General features: G+C 37.2%; 1 protein-coding gene and 1 non-coding gene across 2 annotated transcripts; both read right to left on the bottom strand.

The window, feature by feature from the left end:
- Positions 1-3,442: 3,442 nt before the first annotated feature.
- Positions 3,443-7,041, bottom strand: LOC122306698 (protein Mpv17). Its single transcript, XM_043119173.1, has 6 exons — positions 6,656-7,041; positions 5,015-5,170; positions 4,780-4,912; positions 4,545-4,584; positions 3,795-3,941; positions 3,443-3,706 (listed from the first exon to the last, which is right to left on the bottom strand). Exons 1-5 carry the CDS (start codon positions 6,923-6,925, stop codon positions 3,854-3,856), a joined length of 687 nt encoding a protein of 228 aa, XP_042975107.1. The 5' UTR covers positions 6,926-7,041; the 3' UTR covers positions 3,443-3,706; positions 3,795-3,853.
- On the bottom strand, positions 4,679-4,790 carry LOC122308667. Its single transcript, XR_006242180.1, has one exon. It is a non-coding gene; the product is annotated as a small nucleolar RNA snoR80 (small nucleolar RNA).
- Positions 7,042-10,587: the final 3,546 nt, after the last annotated feature.

The following is a 10,587-nucleotide window of genomic DNA, read 5'->3' as shown; positions in this document are numbered from 1 at the left end:
CTGATCATAAGGCCGGTTTCCTCTTTTATCATCATGGTACTCATCATCATATCGTCGCCCATAATGTCCTCCATCTCTATCATGGTGATGATGTCTTCTCTCTTGGTGGTCTCCATGGTCGTAAGGCCTCTCCCTCTCATGAGCATATGCGGCTTCATGTTCTTCTTCTCTTTGTGGCCTTTGAAATCTCACATCTTGTGGTTCTTCTCTCACACTAGGGGATCTAGTGCGATGTAGTGGATTCAGGATCCACCTCTCAACCGCCACATGGTCATTCTCAACACGACCACCTCTTCGAAACTCACCTCTTTGTGGCTCTTGCATGGACTCGGTAACACTTGTCTCAACCCCATCAACAAAGGCATCGTGCCTTGGTTCATTGGGCTGAGGTGGTGGCCCTTGGCCACGCCCTTCGGCTAGTCTCCTTTCAATTCTTTCGATGTCTTCATGCCTTTCTCTCTTTAAACTTTCGATGGCCCTTCTATTCTTTTCATTGTTCCGGTTGCTCACATTCATGGTCATCCTTAATTCGGTCAAAACAGTCATAACCTCATCAAGGACGCTATGGATCCGTGTACTTTGTCCTTCTAGCACTTCAATTCGGTCCCTACGGGAACCACTTGGCCTCTCGGGCCCAGTTGTATTCTCTTGCATGGTAAGGATTTCTCTTGATCTCCGAGCAAAGCAATGCTCATAATGAAATGGGCAAGACTATCAATGAAAAGAGGCAAACCTTAATGAAATAGGCAAGCCTCTCAATGAAAGCACCAATTAATGTTAGGGACCTCGGTCTAGTCTCTAAACACTATGGTTCTCTAAATCTACTTCACCCAACTATGACCGATGAGCCTATCCTTCTTGCTCGCCTTCTTACTTGAGTCTAGACTTGAGTGATGAAATTTGGTGAGTATGGATGATGGGTGCTTGTAGTTTGTGAATTAGATCTTGGTGGGATGGTATGGTGTATGTGATGATGATGGTATGATATGGTATGATGATGGCCGAATGGTGTGATTAGGCTATGGTAGGCGCCCCTTGGGTGGTATTATGGTAAATATGGAAGTGAGGCTAGGGTTTAAGATTTTCTAAAATATAGGAAATCCTTATGAAGGCTAGGGTTTATGATAGGGAATATAGAGGCACTAGATCTAGTGTAGATCTAGGGCTTTATGATGAAAGAGGTTTAGATCTAGGATTATGGAAGGTATATGGATGATAATATGGTGATAGAATGATATGGAAGTGCAGGAAATATAAAGGGAATAATCCAACAAGGCTAGATCTACTTGGCAAAGTAAATCTAGTGTGTTGGGATGATATGGGGCGTGTGATATAATGTTAAATGCAAAAAGAGTAATGCAAATAACAAGAAAATAACAAGATTGAAACTCAATAATGGAAAAGAGAAACAAACTTGCTCATAGATTGATAGATGAAACAACACCCGTCCACAAATGTCAAGGTGTTGAATCTCTATTTAGGATTCACACGGGTTGCACCCAAATAGCCCAAGTGTCAAACACCGAAGGAGATCTCAAGAACAAATAAACCAACCACAAAGGAAATTTGTCAAAAGATAATGAAAGATAGGATTAGGGTGGCCTTTATATAGGCTTACAAGAAGAGACTCCTAATGGTGCTTGAACAAGGAAATAAATCCTAGAAGGAATTAATTCCTAGTAACACTAGCCTAAGGAATTAATTCCTAGTTGTACTAAAACAAGGAAATGATGAAATATATAAATACTAAATGATTTTATTAAAATAATAAAATGCTGATAAAATTCTGGTCGTGGGGCCCATGTGGGACCCACGGCCTGACTGGTGCTGGCCAGTGCTGAAAATGGCCCATGGCATGGGCCATGGGCGCTGGCTGGTCCGTGGGCTTGCCATGGCATGCTGATGGCTCACCATGGGGGCCGACTAGGCATGTCAGTGAGTGTATCGAGAATTGTCCCGGAGCAACTTTTTTAGAAAGTCTAACATGAAGGTTGAAGAAGATGTCTCTACCACTGGAAAGGGGAGCCAATAATGTGAAGAATTCGTAGATCTATAGAGATCCACTCAACTATATTTCCCACCACAATTCCAAACATGCACTTAATGATAATCATTTAAATTATTGTAAAACCAGTTGTTATCTTCTATTTATCTACCAAGCATTCGATGCCACATTAGGGATAATGGCTAAAAGGATAATGAATAATATTTTTCTTAAATCGAACTAAGGTTTAGAACAATTTCAAGGAGTTCCAATTGTAATATCGACTAAGAGACCGTTTGGATTGAGAAACTATTTCATCTCATCTCATCTCATCATTACAACTTTATCAAATCCCAAAATAATAATAATATTAAAAATAATATTCTAATAATATTTTTTTCAATTTTCAATTTTCTTCTAAAATCATCTCATCTAATCTCACTATCCAAACAACCCCTAAATCTTGTAGTTGCATCAATCTAGAATTTAAAACTATAATAAACGGAACAACATATTTGCAATTACTTCCCCTTTCAGAATTTTTCAGAATAACCCAATACAAATGCATACAGGATTATCTTCTAAATAAAGAACACCAACATAAGGGCACAACAGTTTCCCCCCCCCCCCCCCCCCCCCCCCCCCCCCCCCCCTAAATTTTCCTAAAAGAACCGAAAGCTGAATCAAGTCCAGACCCCTTGGAAATGAAAACTAAAATCCCCAATGCATTAGTTTTTTGCCCCTTTGCCAAGACACCATAACAGCCAGATGGGAAAAAGACCACCAAAACAACCAAGAAACATTTACGTACGCAACAGGACCGTAACAACTAATAAAAAATTTAAAAAAATAAAAATTATAAGAATTGCAGAGTACCCTTTCCCTAGAACATAAAACCCAATAACCAAAATTAACATCTCCTTTTTTACCCAATTTGCTCAGCAATCAAAGAACCTAGAAAACAAAGAAAATATCTCTTATTCCACACTCCACCCAGAAACACAATTGACTTTCTACAAAAAAATAAAAATAAAATAAAAAAATGAAAAATCAAAGATCCAACATTCTAGCAACCATTTTCCAAATACTAACAAATTCTCTCAGCATTAAAACAAAATCCTTTAGTCACAGAATGATATACATATTTATATTTAATGTCTTGATCCTTTCAAGTGGTAAATATTGTTTGAGAGGGTTTATTTTACTCTAATGCGGTGAACTTTCTGTATGGTGTTCTCTAAAAGCAGATGCTTGCTTCTAGTAAACTGGTGATACTCCTACTCCTGGAGTAGAAAAACTATTTTTCATACAAATACCTGCCATTTCACTTGAATATCAAGCTTGTTAAACCAAGTGAGACCCACATATTATCAATAGCTTGGAAATTTTTTGATGAAATTGATGATAAATAATTAGATTCAATGTGGCCGCCAAACCAAAACAAAAGAAACACAGAAGAATGGGAAATGGGCACATAAATAAATTAACACTGTGCAGTCACATGTATTTCAGTTAAGGTACCAACGCAATCAGTTCTGGAGCCAAATGAATTCACCAGGAAGAATTGTTAAGAAAATTTAATGAGAATGTGTTGCCAACCAAGTGAAAAAAAAAAAAAGATTAAAATCACCGCTCACAATTTCCACTGCTGTGCTCTTAAATAGATCCTATTTCAGCCCGCAATTTTTTTTTGAGAAGTATTTAACCAGCCCACAAATTAACCTACAAAAAAGGAAAAAAAAAGAATTCACGTTTTAACAACCAAAGTAATCATCTTGAATTAATGAAAGGAGATTCAATGAGAAAATACCTCGTGCTCAAAATTCCACATGCTGGTACCAAGTCATTAATTGAACTCATGTAGATGGGTTACTTGCTCATAGTTGAAGACAAACAGAAGTTCCAGAAGATGGAGCCCATGGACATGAAAGCTACACGGGCTTGAAGTGGCACCACCCTGTAAAGATGCCATTTGCATAATGGCCAAGGCATGTTGAGTTAGATGTTACAATCACCAAAGTACTGGTTAATCGTATGATGATCGAATTCAGTGCATTTTAAGTTTGAACTCATTTTGAAACGAGTTTCAACCTCCAGTTAAAGGCAGTATAGTTCAGGAGTTGTATCAACCAGAAAAGCATCCAACAAGTATTCCCTAGGAGGGAATATAATCCGTAAAAGTTTATTCACTCCATGTTGAACCTTGAAATTGTGAAAATAATTCAGTAAAGGAAAGGACCGAGACACCAAAGTACATCCTCGTTATTCCTAATAAATATGTTTGAGAGGTAAGACCTGTTCATTTTACGTGAAAAATCAGGTATGATTCGTTTTACATGAAAACTCAGGTATGAATTTATCACACTTCTTGACCCTTACCAGTCACCAGATGTGGGTCAAAACCCAAATTTTCTTTTTCAGCTTTCTTCTCCCCATACCCTTTTTTCAAAACACAAAGAAATTCTATTGTTTTAGGACCTGTGCAGGCACCAGGGCCTTTCTTGATCATAAGTACTTATAATAAGGGGGGAATACAACAGAGAAAGATGTCAAAATGTACCAGAAATTCATTGCACTGACAGGGATCCAGAATCTAAATCCTGCATAAATAAAATCAAATTATGGGAAATTAGGACCACATTATCAAGCTAACATAACGATTTTTTGATAGGTAAGCCTAATGTTAGTAATAAGTAATGTATGTGGCATTTCCAAGATCAGATGACATTGAAAGCAACCATTGATCAGGATAGCCACAAATGTTAGATAACTATTACATCAAAGGTCCTTTTTACCATAAAGTAATGTCGGAAGAGCATCTTTCTGGTACTTTTCTGGCAGTTGTAAGAACTTCCCCTGCCATAAGTTGTTCCATGCAAAAACAACAGCAATCACACATGGACCAAGCACAATTTGGTTTAATAGAACCTGCAAATAAATAGAACTGTAAAGAATTTTCCATTCATTTTCTAAATCACTTATAGCAATAAAAATACTCATTGTGAGTGTAAAAATTCAAAAAGAGTGTACCTTCAGCATTACATTCTCCACCGTTTGCTTTGGCATACAACGGTCTAGGTACTGGTACCATGCATAAGAACCAGGGCCATAGAAAAGAAACCCATAGGAAATCATCCGCAGGGCACGGAGCCAATCGTGGTCTGAAAGGAGAGTCGACATTACATCCTAAGAGAAAGATTTTGGTTAAAGATGGAACTTAGGGATGCAGGCGATTAGATTAAATACCAAAACGATATAGAAAGAAACCATCTAACTATAATTAGTAAGCTAGAAATGGAAAGTGGGCAAAAATATGCTGCATAATGCTAGATTACAAGCCCAGGACGTGCAAGCCCTTTGAGAAAAGAGTGAGATTGATCATAGAATAGTGCTTTTTATAGTGGGTCCCAAATTTTTTCAAAAGGCTTGCAAGTTAGGCTTGTACATCATTTTCCATATGCCATGAAATAAAAATTCACCAAAGACGGTATTAGATTGCAGTGGAAAGTGGGTACAATTGCACAGACTTTAATTTTACTAGTTATTAAATTGTATATAAATTTAAATTTTTTTTTAAATTTCTTTTAATTTTAATCATTAAAAATTATACTCTCAAGCAAAAAATAGTAAAATTTATTTACTTACTAGTCCTAGTATTTGAAAAAAACACCACAACTCTCAAAACATTCTGAATGGCTCATTCATTATGCCATTTAAAGCATCCCTCCGATAACTCAACGGGGATAAATTGAAGAAAAAACATTTGAGAGAGATTTTACATAAATTGAGAGAGATGTTTTGTACAACATCGTAGAAAATAGATTGCATAATTGATAATATTATTACATATATTGAAGGAGACATTTTTTTTTGTAGAATTAGTGATGAAATGGTTTTAAAATATGACAAACCAAAGGCCAAAAAATAGTATCATAACAAATTATTATTTCTATCTATTTATATTAGTTAAATTTTGCACCAACTGAATATAAATCTTGACTCCGCCACTACTAATGTATAGGTCAAACCGCTGAAATCAAGAACCGGCCCTTGTTACAGTAGTAGCAATTATGAAGAATAGAGTAGAAGTAGGAAACTCATTTGGCGTCAATGTGGATATTTAGCTATATAGATAGCCATAGACAGATGAAAAATAAAGTTCATCTTAAATTCTTAACATTCTCTAGAATTTTAGGGTCATGCTATATTGGAGTTTGAAAGTCACATGCCTAACTTACGTAAGAACAAAGGCGCAACTGTTAAAAACTAGCTCATGTATCTCTCTCGAACCCTTTGCTTTGCTACGCCCAGAACAGTCTAAACTGGAAAAAGATTCTAGGTTTTGAGCAACCAGAGCATATAACAGAAATGTGCGTACTCAAAGAAGAGAAAATTCACTTAAAGAGCTGTTAGCTACCAACGGCATAGAAAATTTGAAAGAACAATAAAAAGGCGTTCAACAACTCCAAAATTCACAAAATGTTCATTTTCTCTACTTTAAACAACGTTTTTCTGAGAAGCCAAACAGACAGATAAATACTTCAACTGGACACCAAGTAGAGGAAAACAAAGCATAACTCTCAAACATTCAGCAACAAAAAAAGGAATAAAAGAAACCCCAACAAAAGGAGAAAGAGAGGAAAACAGAAAAAACCACAATGCTCCTCTAACCTTTGTGTAGCCATGGGAATTAGAGACAGAGTTCTGGTTCAGCGCTTTTCCTTTCCTCCAACGCTCACTGAGCTGAGCAATAGTGTCGCCGGCGAGAGCAAGTGAGCCAGCCGTGACGGCTTGCTTCAACGGGAAACGGTAACCGGCTCTGCCAGTCGCCTCGACGGAATCGGAGGATTTGGAATTGGATTTGGATCTGGTATCAGCTCTTTTCCGGAAGGGGGAGTTTAAGCCCCAGAGCCCGCCAAGGCCTCCGCCTAAAGCCTCCATTTCTGATAGCAGCAAGGAGTAATAGACTACCCAAAAGGAAAGATTTTTTTAGAAGACCGTAGGCAGGCATGGTGCATCGTGATGGTCCTGATTATTTTCCAACTTGTATCTTTGGTAGAAAGCACAAAACAGTTCACAACATAAAATTTCCGTTAAAATCTTTAAGGTAATATTTGTAAAATTGTATCTTTGTCTAAATCTTTTTAATTAATTAACAGAAATTACAAACCTAATACTCCCTTGTCAGTGCCACTCAATGACAAAATAACGATAGGGTATGTCTAAGGCTGCATTTGGTTATCAAATTTATTTTAATTCATCTTAATTTATTTTATTTAATTATTATAATTTTTTTAATTTTTAACATAAAATACTAGAAACAATCTAATGTTTTCAAATTTTAAAATAATAATAATAATATTAAAAAATAATATTTTATTTAATTTTTACTATTCAACTCAACTCAATTCACTATTCAAACGATCCATTCATCTAGAGTTTTGTTACTCACAAGCTGTGCTAGTGGTTGGGCAAGTAAAAAACTAACATTTATAAATAAATTTTTTTATAAAAAAACTACAAAATCTCTTAAAGCGTTCTCATTGACTTGGCCAAATGAGAAGGTTGTCCAAAATTTGAATAATATGTGTCAAAAAAACTCTACATTAAATTAGGCATATCTAAAATAATTTAGATTTCAGGTACAGTGCTTGGTCAAAGATAGATAACCACTATTCATTCATCGATATTAAAATATTAATTTTTCATTCCAAACGAATAAATAAAATTAATTAGAATATAATTAACATTTAATATTTAGAATATAATTATTATTAACATTTCATATTAATTTTTAATATTAATTTAATATAATATAATTATTATTAACATTTAACAATACTTTTTTTAATATTAATTTAACTAGAATATAATTATTATTAACATTTAATAATATTTTTATATTAATTTGATATAATATAATTATTATTACCATTTAACAATACTTTTTTATATTAATTTAATTAGAATATAATTACTATTAACATTTAATAATACTTTTTGTAATATTAATTTAATATATATAATTATTATTAACATTTAATAATTTTTTTAATATTGATTTAATTAGAATTTAATTCTTATTAAATTTAATTGATAGAACTACAAAATGTGATAAAATAAATTAAATAAAAAATTATTAATTTAATAATATTTTATTATTATATAGAAGATGAATGGTTAATCTAATGTGGAGATTGAATGTAGATGAAATAGACAAATATAAAGAAGTGTTAATATTGACTAAATTTAAAAATAAATTTGATCAAACTAATGAGAATGCATTTAGGGTTTATACAATCTCCACACACCAACCCACGTGTCTTTTCTTTTTATTTATTTTTTAAACATTAAACCGGTGCTGCGTTTTTCTATTTGAAATCAATTTCTCAAAACCCTCTGCGTTACGCTGTCCCGTCTTCGCCTGCACCACACCACCACCCTGTCGAGACCCCAACAAAAATCGCTCTAGGAGAAGGTCCGAGATATGCATGGACATCTGAGATTGGAGCACATATGGGGTCGAGTCTAACTTTGGAGGACTTCTCTAGGGGTCTATTGCAGACCCTAGGAAGATTGCGGGAATGGCACGGGTTAATTGGAAGATAGCTCACATCTTTTCATTTGACTAAGCTATGGCTCAGCTCTAATAGCCCAATGACACTCTTGTTGGCATGCCCTGACAGCCCCACAGGCCTTGACATTGTCATTGACATGCCTTGACAGCCCCATGGGCTATCAGCATGGCTAGCACCAGCCACCCATCAGCACTCCCACAGGCATGCCATGGCCCCAGCCATGGCACACCTCTGACAGCACTACTATCATGCCATAGCCCCTACCATGGCACGTGCATGACAGCTCCACAAACAGGCCATAGCCCCCGCCATGTCACGCACTTGACAGCATCGCTAGCATGCCATGGCACACTCATGTCAGCCGCACAGACATGCCGTATGCATGCCATGGCTCCTACCATAGCACACCTAGGGCATCCCAGCTAGCATGCCATGGCACGCCCAGGACAATCACATGGCTAGCTTGCTTGCATGCCTTGGCTCAAGCCTTGACACGCAGCAGGCGCCCATGGAGACTACTGGCCGCGCGCAGACCATGCATGTAGGCATGCGCATTCCCTTGAGTGTACACCTACGCGAATACATGCGCGCCCCAGCACCACTTAGCAAGGATAGGGCACGCCATCCAACACAAGGCTCCAGCCCGTGCCTTACAGCCCCAATGTCTAGATCATCAGCTTGGGCCATGCATGCCCACTGCCTATGCCACCAGCCCGGGCCATGCAAGACCATTGCCCAGGCCACTTGACTGAACTTCACAGCAGCAGCATGGCACCACCTTGTGCCCACCATCAGGCCTAGGCTTAGCACTATGCCATGCTCACCATCAGCAAGCCACACACAGCTCCATGCTGTGCCCACCACCAGACCAACGCATGGCCCATGCCATGCCATGCAGCCATGCCATACAGCAGCCCATGCGTGGCACCATGCCACGCCCAGCAACAAGCCATGCACGACCCCAAGCCGTGCCACCCATCAAACCATACACAGCACCATGTCGTGCACACCATGAGCCACCATGGCCCATCCATAGGTCGTGGCATGCCACGGGCCACCATGGTCCGTCCATCACTATGTTATTGCTTTTAGTTTATTTATTTATTTAATTTATTGTCCTTAGGGCCTTTTGGGGGTTTCTAAGTTGTAAGCTCTATAAATAGGACCCTCAGGCATTTCATTTTGCATCTTTGATCATTTAGCATATTTTCCTTTGTGGAACGGTTTGGTTTGTTCTTGTGAACACTTTGGTGTTTTTGCACTTAGTCTCTTTTGGGTGCAATTCCTGAATCCCAAGGAGAAGATCATCACCATGCAATTCGTGAATCGGTGTTGATTCAATTTATTAATCTTATGATTATTTTCCTTTGTTCATTAAATTATCTATCTTTGTTCTTGTTTAGTTTCCATTCAATCTTCATATAATCCATTTATCAATCTTTTGCATATTTCCATTCTCTATTCAAAAATCCAAAAATACTTTTATGTTCTTATATTTTCTCGTTGTTCATATTTTTTCTTGCATTTTCTCGCATATCAAACATATCCTAAGCGTTATTATTCTTATTCTTTGATTTCTCAAAATCTTCATATATACCAAAAGGAGAGTCTCCATCTTTCCTTTGTTGAGTCATTGAGTCTTTGTTCATATTGTTCATGCGTGTTTTTCATGTCCTTCCATCGTGTTTATCATTTCTCTAGCTTTAATCCAATTTCCAAACACCACACGCCTGCCACCTTATTTCCCATAGTCATATTTGGCCAACACTTCCCAAAGCGTCCTCCTTCTATTCTCACAAACCCTAGCCGAAACCATCTAGATTCCCACAAGATAATTCCTACATTTTAGGAATCCTCATCTCATTTTCCAAATCCCATCATATCCCTTCATCTCCATCTTCAGCCAACCACTTTCCCAAATTCAAACTCAAATTCAAATCCCAACCACCCAAAACCCTAGTTACACTTCACCATACCAATCCTAAGCATCATCCATGTGGCACTAATATCAACAACAACCATCAA

Source organism: Carya illinoinensis, chromosome 4 (genome assembly GCF_018687715.1).
Source record: "Carya illinoinensis cultivar Pawnee chromosome 4, C.illinoinensisPawnee_v1, whole genome shotgun sequence".
Classification (NCBI taxonomy): Eukaryota; Viridiplantae; Streptophyta; class Magnoliopsida; order Fagales; family Juglandaceae; genus Carya; species Carya illinoinensis.
This window is presented reverse-complemented; position numbering and strand designations above follow the sequence as displayed.